Genomic DNA, 16,242 nt, shown 5'->3' with positions numbered 1-16,242 from the left:
CTTTCACTCCTTCCCCTGCCTGGTTGCCTTTTATTTATTTATGAGTTAATGTTTACCTGTTTGGGTCAAGGCAAATAATTCGGCCCCCTTTGCTGCTCTTGTACAATATTTTAGCGTCGGGAACTAGACCTGTTGGCCGGAATGACGCTTTCTGTCCATCACCCGCTCACACCTCAGAAGTGGATCACCTGGAGCCAGTTTGTTTAAAAAAGCAGATTTGATGCGAGCGGCTCAGGAGTTCTACTTAAATGACAGGTGACTGGGTAACACGCCGCTCTGACAAACCGCGTGTGCAGGGAGGTCCTCTGAGAGCTCGTGTGTAGGCATAAAACCCACAGAATAGTAAGCTCCGTGGTCTTTATGGCTTTGCCCTTTCCTGAGTTTTTATAAAAAAAATTATAAAGGTTTGAAGACTACGTTTTATATTTAGGTGTCTGATGAATGATAATAAAGGAATTATAAAGTAAGTATCCACAAAAGCGTGTAAATCTTGCTTTCAAAGTTTGTGCATTCCAAGCTGAGAACCGGCTTGACCTGTGGTAAAGGTTCCTTTTTTTTTTTTCTTCTTTTTTCTCTTTGAAAAGTATTCTCAGGATCTTCATCGAGCACTAAGTACGATCCCGATATTTTAAAAGCGGAGATCTCCACTACGCGGTTAAGGGTAAGATTTTTCTCGATTGTGGGTCTGTGTTTAACACGTGCATCGAATCCAGAGGCGATGGCAGGGGCTCTAGTGATCTGGCAGGAACTTTCTGGAAGAACCTCCTTCGCTTTTCCCCGGATGGCAGCCGTTCTGCCTTCGTTACCGGGTTCAGTGACTGAAACCGACCTCGATGGAGACACCGTGCGCCCGTTTCTCGGCAGTTGTATTACCTGCAGTGTGTGAGGCGTAGCATGTGCTCCCAGTGTGTTAAATATGCTTATTGGTGTACATTCGTACGACATTATAACAGACGTAGAATAGTTAGGATATTAAGTCAAGATTTGAGTCTCTGTAGCCTTCCCTTACCACCTGGAAAGTGTCTTCCAGAGCTGATGTAATTGCTCTCCCGTCTGACAGCCGGGTATTTCCACGGTCTCGCAGATCGTGTTCCCAAAGCATCCCTTCTCTCGGTCGGACTGCACTGGTTCCTCACACTTCCTCGTGCGTTGTTTCCTGATCTTTTCCTCAAATCTTCTTGACCAAACCGCTGCTAAGGCCAGAGCTTGTTTAGCCTTGATTTTTGGGGTCTTAAAGGCTGCTCATCAAGTAACTACATTCGTGCAGCCAGGACGTAGGCCCTGAAGTAGATTATTACCGTGACTCCAGAAGTCCCCACTGCATCCCTGCATCCACACTGTCCTTTTCCCGAAAGGTAACACTGGCCTCCTCAACACTGTAGGTGAATTTTTTGCTTGCTCGCTTTGAATTTTGTAAAACTGGGATGCTACCTTACATATTATTAATGCCTTCCTTTGAAGGAACATTTCAAGATTAATCCGCTTCAGCCACTCCTGCAGTAAAGCATCCCGCTCTTGTCTGCACACCCTGAATTCTTTATCTCTTCTAACTACTGATGTGCATTAGAGTGTATTCCAATTTCCGATAATTAAAAAAAAAATACATTTCTGTGATGCATATCTTTTGGTGCACAAAGGTACACATTTTTGTTTGTTGTGAAACTAGGAGACTTGCCTTGTGGGAAAATACACATGCTTCAAGGTTAGCATATGCTCCAAGGTTAGCCCATGCTGACAAAGGGCTTCAGGCCTCCTGATTTTCTGATATCTGCCCTTAAAGCTTAAGCTGCTTTCTACACATAGCATTTGCATTCTTCCCACAGGTTTTGAATTTTGTGTTTTTATTATCAGTTCAAAATATTTTCTGGGCGCTTGGGTGGCTCAGTCGGTTAAGCATCCGACTTTGGCTCAGGTCATGATCTCGCAGTTTGTGGGTTCCAGCCCCGCGTCGGGCTCTGTGCTGACAGCTCGGAGCCTGGAGCCTGTTTCAGATTCTGTGTCTCCCCCTCTCTCTGCCCCTCCCCTGCTCACGCTGTCTCTTTCTGTCTCAAAAATAAGTAAACTATAAAAAATTTAAAAAAATATTTTCTAACTTTTTATGATATCTCATATAAGGGTATTAATTTTTAAACAGTTGGGGATTTTCTTATTTTTTTTTCTGATTTGATTCTCCACCATGTATTTTTCAGTTCTAAAATTTCTATTGGAGTATTTTTTATTTCTAGTTACTTGGCCACATTCTGCACATTGATATGTAGTTTCTTTAACAAAAATATCATGGCTACTTTTAATCTCCACGTCTTTATTAATACAGTGTCTAGATTTCCTATATGTTGGATTCTTCGATTTGGTCCGTTTCTCATGATTTTTGGTCACTATTTGGGCAAGCTTCTTAGAGCTGCTTACTTTTTATTAAGAGCCACGTATTATGAATGAAGAAGTATAAGGATCATTTGAGGTTTGGGTTGATCCTTCAGAGAGGATTCAGTTTTGCTTTTTATGGGCAATGAGGCCGGGGGCAGATAATTGTAATTCTGTCTTGGGTCAAGCTGTCTGAAATCTGGGCTTCATCCAGTTCCGGTTTACCCTTTGTCTTAGGACAGAGCTCTTCAAAATCCCAAGTGAAATTTGAGAATGTTTATGAGGGCCCCGTCTGCTCGACCGAGGTCACACTCCAGATCTCTCCCCTGAACCTCTCACCTCCGTGAGGCTGCTAGTAGGTCTGTACCTCTGGGTTCACTGCCTTCTCCCAACATCTCAGCCTCCCTGTTTGTTGTCCACACAAGGCCTCAAAAGGAAAAACGTTGTCTAGTCTGGGTCCTGATTATGGGCTTTCCTTATTACCTTTTGGGTCTTTAACACAAGTTCTTACTGCCTTGGTAGTTTTCCAGTGTCTTCATAGAGATGTTTGGTTTGGTTTGGTTTTTCTCATAACTCAGTTTGTTCTCAGAGGAAGAGTATGAAGAAAAGTTTGTACTCTTGGAAGTTATATCTCCCTTCAGTTGGGTTTTTGGTTTAATTTATGAAATCATTGATAGAAGTGTTCTGTGTCATTCTACCATAAACATCCCTCCAGTGTACCCACCGACCCTTTACCCCGTCAGCCCACCATATTCCTCTGTGCCTTCCGAGAGAGGATCATGCGATGGCTGTTCCGATGTCTTGTTGCTGTACCTTAGTCCTGCGTCTACACATTTGTGTCATCTGCTTGGCTAGGTACTTTATCTAAAAAACAGAAATGAGGGTATTTTGTTAAATTTACTCTTAGTAAACTTTAGCACGCACTTAAGCTGTGCACTTCTCAGGAAATTATCACTTACTGTTTTCCTTTGAAATTTTAACAATTATTCACAGTTCTTTGTAAAACACATTGTAGGAATAACCACAATAGGAATATTCCCATAGGAAGAGTGTTCCATTTTTCCTTTTTGGAAAGATGCAAACCAAAAAAAAAAGATTTAAAAACAAAAGCATATAGGATATCTCATCCACTTTACCATTTAGAAGGAAATGGAAGTCCCATCGGAATCGGGGGATCCCAGGGGTCCCACGTGGCCACCTTCCCCAGACCTGTCTCCTAATGCAGCAGCCCTCTTAGACAAAGCTGGTCTCACACCAGGTTTGATGTACTCTTCTGATCAGCAGCCTGTTTTTCCTATATATATTTCGTCCCTGTGAGACGACAAGATGAGCCATGAGGAGGCGCCCTCCTCAAGAAAGCGCTTCCCTCCGGAAGATGCGTGAGACCTTCATCACCAGCTGGAATGGGAGATCAGAGGCAACACTGTCTCCATCTCTTTCATTCGTGAATAGGTGCTTGTTTAGAACTTCCTGTCAGTGTAAATGCCTTTTTAAAAACACCCCCACAGCAAATTGGCCCTAGTGGTCTGTGTTTCTCCCGTCATGGCTTGAACACCAGGAAACGGATGGTGCCCTCACTCTGCTGTTGGTGCACATGTTGGCCAGGTAGCCCTTTCGGAATGCCCCAGCTATCCGGAAGTGGGTGGGTAACTTGGCAGTCTCATAGATTCTGATAACCTGGCCTTTCTCGGCTTGTCTCCCTATAGAAATCCCTGTGTCTGCTAGTCCCTGTCACAAATTAATGCCACAGAAACAATAACTCATGAATGAACTAACTCTTCATTGCTTTGATGTCTCAAGTACCGGCCTGCACTTTTGGTCACCAACAATTGTTTAGGCAGAGCCAAACACTAGCATCACACTTCATTATTTTGATGTAATGGTATTAGTAGATGTCGTTCACTTGTTTCACTGAATTAGAGCTAGCTGGTCAAGTACTGGGGACCTAAGTACTTAGGAACATCTGTCTAAAACATCTGTTTTAGGTCATAGATATTGGTGATAATTGGGTTTTCTTTTCCCCCTTGGTCAGATGGAATAATAGTACTTCTTGGCATCTTGTTTCTCATTGTTGAGATGGCAAAATAAATAAGTTAATGCTTTTTATCGGCATACTCATAACTTTTAGAGGTGGCATTTAATTGTATGAGAAAAATCTTTCTTAGGAAGAGGAATGTAAAAACTTTACTGCAACGTTTATAATTTCTACAGGGAAGTCAACTATTTCTCAGGAAACTGGGAAAAATACTATTTAATTTATTCCTAATAGATACTTAGACCATTGCCTTCTTGGGGTAGGGAATGGAATATCTCATACAAACTTAAATTCAGCTGATATTTTTAAAAACTTATACTCCATAACATACATTCATGACAAAAACTCTCAACAAAGTAGGTTAGAAGAAACGTACCTCAACACAGTAAAGGCCATATATGAACAAGCCACAGCTGACATCATACTCAGTGGTGAAAAACTGAGAGCTTTTCCCCTAAGATCAGTAACAAAACAAGGATGTCCGTGCTTATTACCACTTTTATTCAACACAGTACTGGAAGTCTTAGGCACAGTAATCAGACAACAAAAAGATATAAAAGCTATCCAGACTGGTCAGGAAGAAGTAAAACTTTCACTATTTGCAGATGACACAATACTACATGTAGGGAATGCTAAAGAGTCTACCAAGAAACTACCAGAACTGATAAATGAATTCAGTAAGGTTGCAGGATACAAACTCAATATATAGAAATCGATTGGATTTCTGTACATTCATAATGAAGCAGCAAAAAGAGAAATTAAGGAATTAATCCCATGTACAATTGTACCGAGAAAAAAAATACCTAGGAATAAATGTAATCAATGAAGTGAAAGATCTGTGCTCTGAAAACTATAAAACATTGATCAAAGAAATTGAAGACAACAAAAAGAAATGGAATGCTCATAGATTAGGAGAACATTATGGTTAAGGTGTCTGTACTACCAAAGCAATTTACACATTTAATGCATTCTCTATCAGAATACAGCATTTTTTCAGAGAACTAGAACAAACAGCCTAAAATTTGTAGGGAGCCACAAAAGACCCTGAGTAGCCAAAACAGTCATGGAAAAGAAAAACAAAACAAGAGGTGTCATAATTCCAAACTTCAAGTTATATTACAAAGCTGTAGTGATCAAAACAGGGTGGTACTGACATAAAAAATAGACACATAGATCAATGCAACTGACTAGAAAGCCCAGACATAAACCCACACTTATATCATCAATTAATATTCAACAGAGGAGGCAAGAATATGCATTGGGGAAAAGTCTCTTCAACAAATTGTGCTGGGAAAACTGGCCAGCTATACACTAAAGAACAAAACTGGACCATTTGCTTAACAACATACACAAAAAATGAATTAAAGACCTAAATGTGAGAACTGAAACTGTAAAAATCCTAGAAAAAATGAAAGCAGTGTATTGTCTCCCGAGGCAAGAGAAACAAAAGCAAAAGTCAGCTATTAGACTACATCAAAATAAAAAGCTTCTGCACAGCAAGGGAAACAACAAACTAAAAGACAACCTACTGAATGAGAGAAGACTCTTGCAAATGACATATCCAATAAAGAGTCAGTATCCAAAATATATAAAGAACTTATACAACTCAAAAAACCCCAGACAATCCAGTTAAAAAATGAGCAGAAGACACGAACAGACATTTCTCCAAAGAAGACATCCAGATGGCCAACAGACCTTGAAAAGATGCTCAACATCACTTATCATCAGGGAGATCAAATCAGAACCACAATGATATATCAACTCATACCTGTCAGAATGGCTAAAGTCAAAAACACAAGAAACATCAAGTGTTGACGAGAATGTGGAGAAAGGGGAAGCCTCATGCTGCGTCGGTAGGAATGCAAACTGGTGCAGCCACCATGGAAGACAGCATGGAGGGTCTGCAAAAAATTAGAAACAGGTTCTGTGCCGCTGGTAGAGGCGTGGAATTGGTGGCTGTGGCCTTGGGACTGGGATGAGCTGCGCTCTGGGTGGAGACCGGGGAGCTGAGCCACAGCCATTGCCAGTGCGGTGGTGGCAGCTGGACTGACCATTGCCGCAGCAGGGTCTGCAGACCACTATGCTCTGCAGGCCGTGAGACATATAGAGCCTCAAGGAAAACGAGCGTTTCAAAGTCTACCAACATCTGCGTCAGCGGAGGAAATTGCAGAGGTGGATTTGAATCCAAAATGACAAAATGAGAAACAGCATTAATACTAGGTGTAAGCCCTACTGCTAATAAAGGAAAAATAAGAGATGCTTATCGACAAATGACACTTTTAAATCATCCAGACAAGAGAGGATCTCCTCATATAGCAGCCAAAGTCAGGGAAGCTTAAAGATTTACCAGAAGGTCAAGCTAAAAAATGAAGTAAATGTGTGATGGATCTTAAGGTCTTGTTAGTTTATGTATATGAGTGCCAGCTTTTTATAAGATGCTTCGAAGCTAAAAAAAAAAACCACACACACACACAAAAAACGTAGACCTAACCTATGATCCAGAAATTGCACCACTGTGTATTTACCGAAAGAATACAAAACATTAATTTGGAGAGATCTATGCATCCCTGTATTTATTGCAACACTATTTACAATAGCTAGTATGGATATTATGGATACAGCCCAAGTATATCCATCAATAGATGATGAATGAAGAAGATATTCCATGCACAATGGAATATTATTCAGCCATAAAAATGAATGAAATCTTGCCATTTGAAACAACATGGATGGATCTAGAGAGCATAATGCTAAGCAAAGTCAGACAAAGACAAATACCATAGTAATTCAGTCATATGTGGAATTTAAGAAACAAATGAACAAAGAAGAAAGATTAAAAAAACGACAACAGATTTTTACCTATAGAGAACAAATAGATGGTTACCAAAGGGGAGGTGGGTGGGGGTAGAGGTGAAATAGGTGATGGGGATTAATAGTCCGCTTGTCTCTCTCTTTTTTTTTAATGTTTTTATTTATTTCTGAGAGAGAGAGAGAGAGACACCATGTGTGCAGGAGAGGGTCAGAGAGAGAGGGAGATACAGAATCTGAAACAAGCTCCAGGCTCTGAGCTAGCTGTCAGCAAGAGCCCGATGCGGAGCTTGAACCCACGAACCGCGAGATCATGACCTGAGCTGAAGTCAGACACTTAACCGACTGAGCCACCCAGGGGCCCCAAATACTGAGTAATATAGGGAACTATTGAATCACTATATTGTATATCTGAAACTAATATAACACTGTATGTTAACTATACCGGAATTTAAAAAAAAATAATAATAATAAAATTTAAACATATTAAAAAAACACAAAAAAACCTTATACTCCCAATTATATATAGGTGAGATTTGGTGGAGAAAATAGTTAGTGAGTTTTAAATTATTATTATTGATTATTAAAGTGAAATAAAATGTTAGAAGCATAAAAGAAAACCCTTAGAAATACAAATGCATTTGAGAAATTTATTGAGCAGCATAGCATATTCTGTGCTCCAACTTTTAATTTTGTAAAAAAATAATAATAAGGCCACTTCAGTTAAATTATTTATACTCTACTCCAAACACATGGCTGGTAAGTGAGCACTGCTATTAATAACTATGTACTATATCTTGTTCTCAAATATATTTACTCACACATTGTTAATGTGAATTCACTTTGAATTATTTTTAGCATTGGTGATGGACTTGGAAAAGTCATCTGTAATCTTACCTATTTGTAATCTTGTGCATAGATTTACAAGAATGGCAGTTGATGTTTCATTTGTCCCTCCCTGCGATTAGAGTTAACTCGTGTCAACATCAAATCATTACACTTTAACTAATGATGTAGCTAACACCAAAATCCTAGCAGTGTGCTTCAAATGAAAAGAAACATGCCTTCTGAGAATGTAAACTGCTGCCAATAAGGCTTGTCTTTTGTTTGAACACGGGTGAGTATAAAGGTGTCTTTATACTCACACTACATTTGAAACTTAGCTTACATCCCAAGTTCTTCTGGCCGTGACCTCCAGGGTATTGAAGGAGCTAGTGCAATACTAACCTATAGCACCAAGCTGTACATTAGATAAGGCTGTCATTCCTTTAGGATGTTCAGAAATGGATTTGTATTGCAGTTGGTGCTGTGCTAGAAAACAGTACACTGGCCTTAATTGTGAGTGAAATGAATCGTGTGACTTGACTCACATTCCTTAAAAAAAAGAGGGCAGACTGAAAGAGGAAAGGAGACCGAGGACTCTATTTAATCAAGAACTGCATTATAGCTGTCTCTTTTATGATGTGCTACTAACTTGAAATAGTGAACATTCATAGCACAGAAGTGCTTTTTCTGAAAACCATATTCAGACCTTGAGTAAAGTGACTCTGGAGCACTTCATCACATTCATTGATTTCATAATAGTTTATTTCTCTCTTTCTCTCTAACGATTTTGGTCTCCTTTTCTAGCTTTGAAAGGGGCCATCCAGCCAGCAAAATGATATGTACTTGAAAAGAAGTCCTTCCTTGACTCTGTGTCGTTGGAGAGGGGCTTATCACCTCCATAAACTGCCGTCTCAGTCTCTCTGGCCCTGACTTTCAGTCTCCTCCCCTTTAATTCAGAAACATTCTTAGGTCCATAACGCTGATGGCAATTTATAAAATTAAATGCAGTTAACTTCTTATATGAGAAAATATATAGTCACAAGCAGACAGGAAAATAATAATTCATAAGTGACCAAATTTAAATGATTCTGTAAAGTTTAAAAACTCATTCTCTCATTTTTGAAAGGCTGTAAGAGTTAAGCTTTGTGGAACTGTATGCGATAAAGATATTATAATGAATACATTCAAACTAGTGCTTATATTCTGATGCTTTTCCTTGATACATAAGCAATAAATATTTTGACCTAATGTGTTCATATTAAATTTTGAAAGAATCAGCCTCGTAAGGCCATAACAATTAAGTAGTGAAAAAAATAGCATATTTATACTATACATATAAGAATTTTGTAATCTTCAGCATTTTCATGCACATGTTTATTTCTAGAGTTGAGGGTGGCAGACATAGTACTACCCGCTCCTGCTTTATCAGAGAACCAGAATCAGAGAGCTCCTTCAAGGTATAGAGAAATAGAATTTTCTGGTCTGAGATTAGCCAGCTGGACACCAGATTTAGATCTTGTGCCTTTAGAGAGAGAAAGGAAGATTGATGAGGTAGGTCCAATAGGGAGATATTTTGTAGGCTGTTGGAATCACACAAATATGTTTTAAAAGCTCAAAATGGCTCGTTACAGCCCAGGAAGGATTGGCTGCTATAGGAATTGTCTTCTAACAGCAGACAATTAAAGAACTGGACAAAATTTATAAAACAGCTGCTCTCAGACACTGGATAACAGGCATTGAACACTAATCTCTTACCGAAGTGAAACAGAAGAGGTGAGCCCTGAGATCGTACCGTCTCCAGTGGAGGGAGAAGGTCTAAAACATAGTCTACTTGTGTGCTCAAGCTGAAGAAACAGAAGAATATAGGTCAGTGAAGTGGAAGTGTCTGGAATTGTGAGGAATCCTAGAGAGGAGGGAGCCACAGAGAGAGAGGGAGCAAGAGAATGCTCTGGAGACTTCCACGAGGATCTCAAATTTCTGAATACTGAGTAAGCATGGTAGACAATATGACCAGGATGGGGAAGGAAAGCAGCAAGGCAAACAATTCTCTGAGCTCGTAGGGCTAGGAAGAGTTTGCATTCTATGAGCCAGAATGGAGAGACCTCATAAGCTACGGGGCAGCTGAGAGAGACCTCAGTAGTGGGGCCACATTAGTCTAAGACTAGAGGCTGCTCCGGAGCTGCCCTAACAAAAATTACAAGCAAGCCTTGAATGGATTACATTTATGTAAAACAGTTTAACTGTGTGCTGGAAGAAAGCCTAGCACTCTTTAAAAGAGTATGTCAAAATTGATCACAGTGGTGTAAAATTCACAGTGGCCAACATCTAGCCAAAAGTGTCCATGCACATTGGGGAATGAGAGTAGTGAAGAAAGGCATAAAGAAGGGACCCCAAAGGGGCACGAGGAAGCTTTCAGGGGACTGATGATGGATATATTCTTTATCTTGATTACGTTGGTGATTTTGTGGGTATATACATGTCAGCATTTATCAAAATGTATCGTTTAAACACACTCACTTTATTATATGCCAGTTATATATCAATGAAACTGTTAAACATTGCCAATCAAAAAAGTAAGAAAATATGACTTGTAAGAACAATAAGAAATGACAGCTATTGTTTAATTAGCAGGCAAACATGTTAAAATATATACATGGTCAACAATGTAGAGGAAAACAGGAGATAAATAAAAATATTAAAAAGATCAAAATGGAAGTTTTACAGATCAAAAATACAATTTCAGAAATAAAAATTACTCTGGTTGAGAAGAATCTGTGTGCTAAATAAGATCAGTGAATTTGAAGACCTATGACTAGTTAGATATCCAAAATGAATTACACAGATGAAAAAAGCCCAAGAAAACTTGAACAGCATATCAGTGTCCCCTGGTACAATCTTAAATCATCTAATGTATATGTTAGAGTCCCCACTATAGAGCAAGGAGGAAGAAATCACAAAAAATACTTAAGGAGATTAAAACTATAAATCCATAGGTACAGGAAGGTACTCCAGAGCAGAATAAAGACAGATCACATCAAGGTATATCATAATTAAATGGCTGAATTTCAGTGATAAGGAAAAAAAAAATCTTAAAAGCAACCATAGAAATTACATACAGTGAGAGACATTAAACACATTACATACAATGGAAGAAAGATAAGCAAAACAGATTACTCATCAGAAACTATGTGAGCTACAAGGCAATTGAGTGGTATTTTTAGAGTACTAAAAGAAAAGATGTCAACCTCGAGTGCTATACCTAATGAAAATATCTTTCGAAAGTGAAGGCAAAAACAAGCAACCCACTTCAGAAATGGGTATGGGACTTTAACAGTCACATGTCCAAAGGAGATATGCAAATGTCCTGTAAGCATATGAAGAGATGATCAACACTGCTGCTCATTAGGGAAATGCAGATCAAAGGAACCTTGAGATACCACCTCACACCCATTAGGAGCTTTCAGTTTTTGGGTGAGGATGTGGAGAAATTGGAACCCTTGTACATTGCTGGTGGGGATGGAAAATGGCCCAACCACTGTGGAAAACAGTATAGCAGGTGCTTGGAAACATAGAATCACCATGTGAAACAGCAGTTCTACTTCTAGGAGTCCCCAGATTCCTATACACCAGTGTCCATCGTGACCTTATTCACTATGCTGAAAGGTGGAAACAGCCTATATTAGTCAGGGTTTCCAGAGAAACAAAACTAACTATGTGTGGTGTGTAGAAACAGATTTATTACAAGAATTGGTTCACATGACTTTGGAGACCAGCAAATCCAAATCCGCAGCGTAGACCAACCAAAGATGTGGTTCCTATGCAAAGCTTGTAGGTGGAGACCCAAGAGTGCTAGTGGTGCAGATGGTACCTGGAGGCAGCTTCCTGGAGAATCCCCTCTTACTTGGGGAAGCTGATCTTTTTGTTCTAATCAAGTCTTCAGCTGATTGGATGAGGCTCACCCACACTGTAGAGGTAAAGCTGCATACTCAGTTCATTAATTTAAATGTTAATGTCATTCAAAAACGTCTTCCAAGTTGATACATAAAATGAGCCACTACACAACTTACATCCATCAACAGATGAAAGGATAAATAAAGTATGGTGTGTGTGTGTGTGTGTGTATGTGTGTGTGTGTATGTGTGTGTGTATTATTCAGCCTTAAAAAGGAATGAAATTCTGATGCGTATTATAACATGGATTAATTTTGAAAATATTATCCCAAGTGAAATAAACCAGACACAAAACCAATACTGTGAACCAATACTTCACTTATGTGAAGTGTCTAGAATAGGCAGATTTAAAGAGAGTAGCATAGTTGTTAGCAGGGACAGGGGGAGGGAAGAATGGGAAGTTAGTGCTCAGTGGGTACAGTGTTTCAGTTAGGGATGATGAAAATGTTCTTAACATGTGGTGGTGATGATTGCACTTAATGCCACTAAGCTGTACACTTGAAGATGGTTAAAAGGCTGGGGTACCTGGGTGGCTCAGTTGGTTAAGTGTCTGACTTCAGTTCGGGTCATGATTTCTCAGTATGTGGGTTCCAGCCCTGTATTAGGCTTTTTGGTGACAGCTTAGAGCCTGGAGCCTGCTTCAGATTCTTGTCACCCTCTCTCTTTGCCCCTCGCCCACTAGTGCTCTTTCTCTCTCTCAAAAATAAATAAACATTAAAAAAATAAAAATAAAAATGGCTAATAGGTGAATTTTATTATATGTGTATTTTATCACAAAATATTTTTAAGAGAGGGTAAAATAAGTTTTTCAGACACACATTCTGTGAGAATTGATTGCCTTTAGAACTGTAATATGTTAAATGCTAAAGGGAATTTCTTCAAGTAGAGGGAGAACAATACCATATGGAAATTTAGATCTCCAGAAAGTAATGAAAAATATAGGCAATAGTAAATAAGTGTGTGAATAGAAGACTTTTTAGTAATTTAAAGTCTTTTTAAATTTATTTGCTTATTTAAACAAATATATTAAAATATGTAATGGAGTTTATAAAATATTTAGAAGCAAAATACAGGATATCACAAAGGTTGGGAGAAAATAAACTGATATTGTCATAAGGCACTTAAGAAATATAATATCATTTGCAGGTAGTCTGTATATTTTATACACTAAAGCAGGAGTGGCCAAACTTTTTTGGTCCAGTAGTAAAAAATTAAACAGTAAAGGTCCAAATAGTAAAAAATTAAAGATTTTGAGATATTTTGAGCAAAATTGTAAGGTATCCTCTTTGATTTCCTGCTTCCCCACCTTCCCTCTTGTATATATCCTACCTAATCTCCAAACTGAATATGGTGGATCGGTCTTTCATGATTAAGTTATTTTATATGGCATATTTAACTTAAAAGTAGGAAGATCATCCTGGTGGGCTAGAGGTGATCACACGAGCCCTTTAAAAACAGAGCATTTCCTAAGGAAAAGAGAGAGAGAAAGAGAGAGAAAGCAAGAAACACTCTTAACTATAGAGAAAAAACATGGTTACCAGAGAGGAGATGGGTGCGGGCATGGAGGAAATAGGGGATGGGGATTAAAGAGTACACTAATCATGATGAAATCAAGTATAATGATACAAATTTAAAAACAGGGGCACCTGGGTGGCTTAGTCGGTTAAGCGTCCGACTTTCGCTTAGGTCATGATCTCACGGTTCATGGGTTCGTGCCCCACGTCGGGCTCTGTGCTGACTGCCAGCTCAGAGCCTGGAGCCTATTTTGGAGTCTGTATCTCCCTCTCTCTCTGACCCTCCCCTGCTCACACTGTCTCTCTCTCTCTCTCTCCTAGAAATAAAAATATTAAAAAAAAAAAAAAAGAGCATTTCATGGGGTGCCTGGGTGGCTCAGTCGGTTAAGCGTCCGACCTCAGCTCAGGTCATGATCTCACGGTTCATGGGTTTGAGCCCCATGTCAGGCTCTGTGCTGACATCTAGCTCAGAGCCTGGAGCCTGTTTTGGATTCTGTATCTCCCTCTCTCTCTGACTCTCCCATGCTCATGCTCTCTCACTCTCTCTCTCTCTCAGAAATAAGTAAATACATTTTTTAAAGTGAAAAACAAAACAAAACAAAAACAGAAAAAACCAGAGCATTTCTGTGGCTGGTTATAGAGAAGGAAGTCAGATGTTCAAAACACAATAGGTATTTTATGCACCATTTCTGTATTCAGGATGGAGGATCCCACAGGGAAAGGACCTGAAAGTGACCTTTGCTGATAGCCAGTGAGGAAACTTACTCTCAGTCCTTTGTGGGGCCAGGGGAATTAAATTCAGCCAATAGCAAGAATGCAGTGAGGAGTGAGTTTTTCTCCAGAGCTTTCACATGACAGCTCAACCTGGTTGACACCTCAATTTCAGTTTTGTGATACCTTGAATGGAGAACTCATGAGCTGAGCTTGCTTGAGCTCTTAAATGAATATAATTTTAAGCAGCCAATTTTGTCATAATTTGTTCTGCAGCAACAGAAAACTGATAGAGAAGGCCACCTACAGTCTCTGACATAGACTTTTCTTTTCAGTTTTGGGGGGTAATTATTAAAAACATGAAAACCATGGTTAAGTCATGAGCCATAAAAAGTTAGGCCATAGGGTGTGTTGGACCCACAAGTTGTCATTTGCTGATCTCTGCCTTAGAGTAACCACTGAGAAAATATAGAGACATTAGAGTTGTTACTAATAGTGGAAATAAAATGGAATCATAAAAAAATTAGTTAATCCAAAAGGAGGAAGGAATAGAAGTAGAAAGGATAAAAGAATATATGTGACAAGTAGAAAACAAATAGTAGATTTAAACCCAACTATATCAATAATTACACTAGATGTAAATGGTGTACCCTCTCCATTTAAAAGGCAGAAATGATCAGAATAGTTAAAATAAGACCCAACTTTATGATGATTGCAAAAGAGCTATTGTAAATATGAAGATCCGGATAAGTTAAAAATTAAAGGAATGAAAAATATCTACCATGAAAATGGAAATGCAAAGAAAGTTGCAGGTAGCCAGATTAATATCAAAGTACACTTTAGAACAAGGATAGTATTACCAGGGATTTTATACTAATAAATCCATTAATCAAAGGACATAAAGATGTGTGCACATAACCCTAAAGATGTATACACATAACAGAGCTTCAAATACCTGAAGTGAAGACCAACAGAACTGAAAGAATGACAAAGTCACAATTATAATTGAATATGTCAGTACGCCTTTTCAGTAATCGATGGACTATACAGACAGAAAATCAGCCAATAAAAAGGAAAAAAAGTCAGCACAATTGTTGAAGTTTTGAATAATACCATCAATGAACCTGATATAATTAACATTTGCACAACACGCCAACTAAAACTAGCAAACCAATATTATTTTTAAATGTAGGCACATTCACAAAGGAGAACTTGCTGTAAGTGATGAACAGAAGTCTCAGTGCATTTAGGGGGACTGAAAATCAAAATGGGTATGATTACAGTAGACTCAGTGGAATTAAATTAGATGTCAAAAATGAACTTATCTGGAAAATTTTCCAAATACTTGGATATTATTAGCATACTTCTTAATAATTCATTGGTAAAAGAAGAAAACAATATTTTTTAATATGTTGAACTAGGTGAAAATGGAAATACATAAAAATTTATGGGATTTATCTAAAACAGTGCTCAGAAGGAGGCTCTTGGCAGATGGAACTCTCTCACATTACTGTAGGAATGCAAAGTAGTACATCCACTTTGGAAAGCAGCTTAGTGGTTTCTTATAAAGTTAAATATATACTTAAACTGTTACCCAGCAATGCCACTTGTAAGTATGTACCCAAAGGAATGAAAGCATATATATACCCACACAAAGATGTGAGTATAGATAACTCACGGGATCTTTATTCTTACTGCTCAAACCTGTAAATAACCTAAATGTCAATCTGTGAATGAATGGATAAACAAATTGTGATTTATCCATAAAATGCAGCTTATGGTTTACCATAAAAACAAGCTACTGATACTCACAAAGTGGATGAATTTCAAAAGCAAAATGATATGTGAATGAAGCTAGCCCTGAAAGATCACCGATTGTGAGCTTCACAGTTGACCCTTGAGCAACAGGGTCTTGAACTACCCAGGTTCACTTATACATTGACTTTTTTAAAATAAATATAGTACAGTACTATAAATGGATTTTCTCTTGCTTATGATTTTCTTAGTAACATTTTCTTTTCTCTAGTTTAACTTTACT

The 16,242-nt window shown here is 38.6% G+C and overlaps 1 protein-coding gene and 1 pseudogene across 1 annotated transcript in view; both read left to right on the top strand.

The window, feature by feature from the left end:
- WWC2 (WW and C2 domain containing 2) overlaps window positions 1-16,242 on the top strand; it is a 202,420-nt gene that overhangs the window by 108,662 nt on the left and 77,516 nt on the right. Inside the window, exon 4 of the mRNA XM_039250692.1 lies at window positions 585-661. Coding sequence (XP_039106623.1) covers window positions 585-661 — 77 coding nt within the window. The remainder of the gene's footprint in view (window positions 1-584; window positions 662-16,242) is intronic.
- Window positions 719-6,766, top strand: LOC120244290 (annotated as a pseudogene).

This window comes from Hyaena hyaena, unplaced genomic scaffold (genome assembly GCF_003009895.1).
Source record: "Hyaena hyaena isolate Hyena2069 unplaced genomic scaffold, ASM300989v1 scaffold_377, whole genome shotgun sequence".
Lineage (NCBI taxonomy): Eukaryota > Metazoa > Chordata > Mammalia > Carnivora > Hyaenidae > Hyaena > Hyaena hyaena.
The sequence above is the reverse complement of the archived record's forward strand: the minus strand, read 5'-3'. Positions and strand labels throughout refer to the sequence as shown.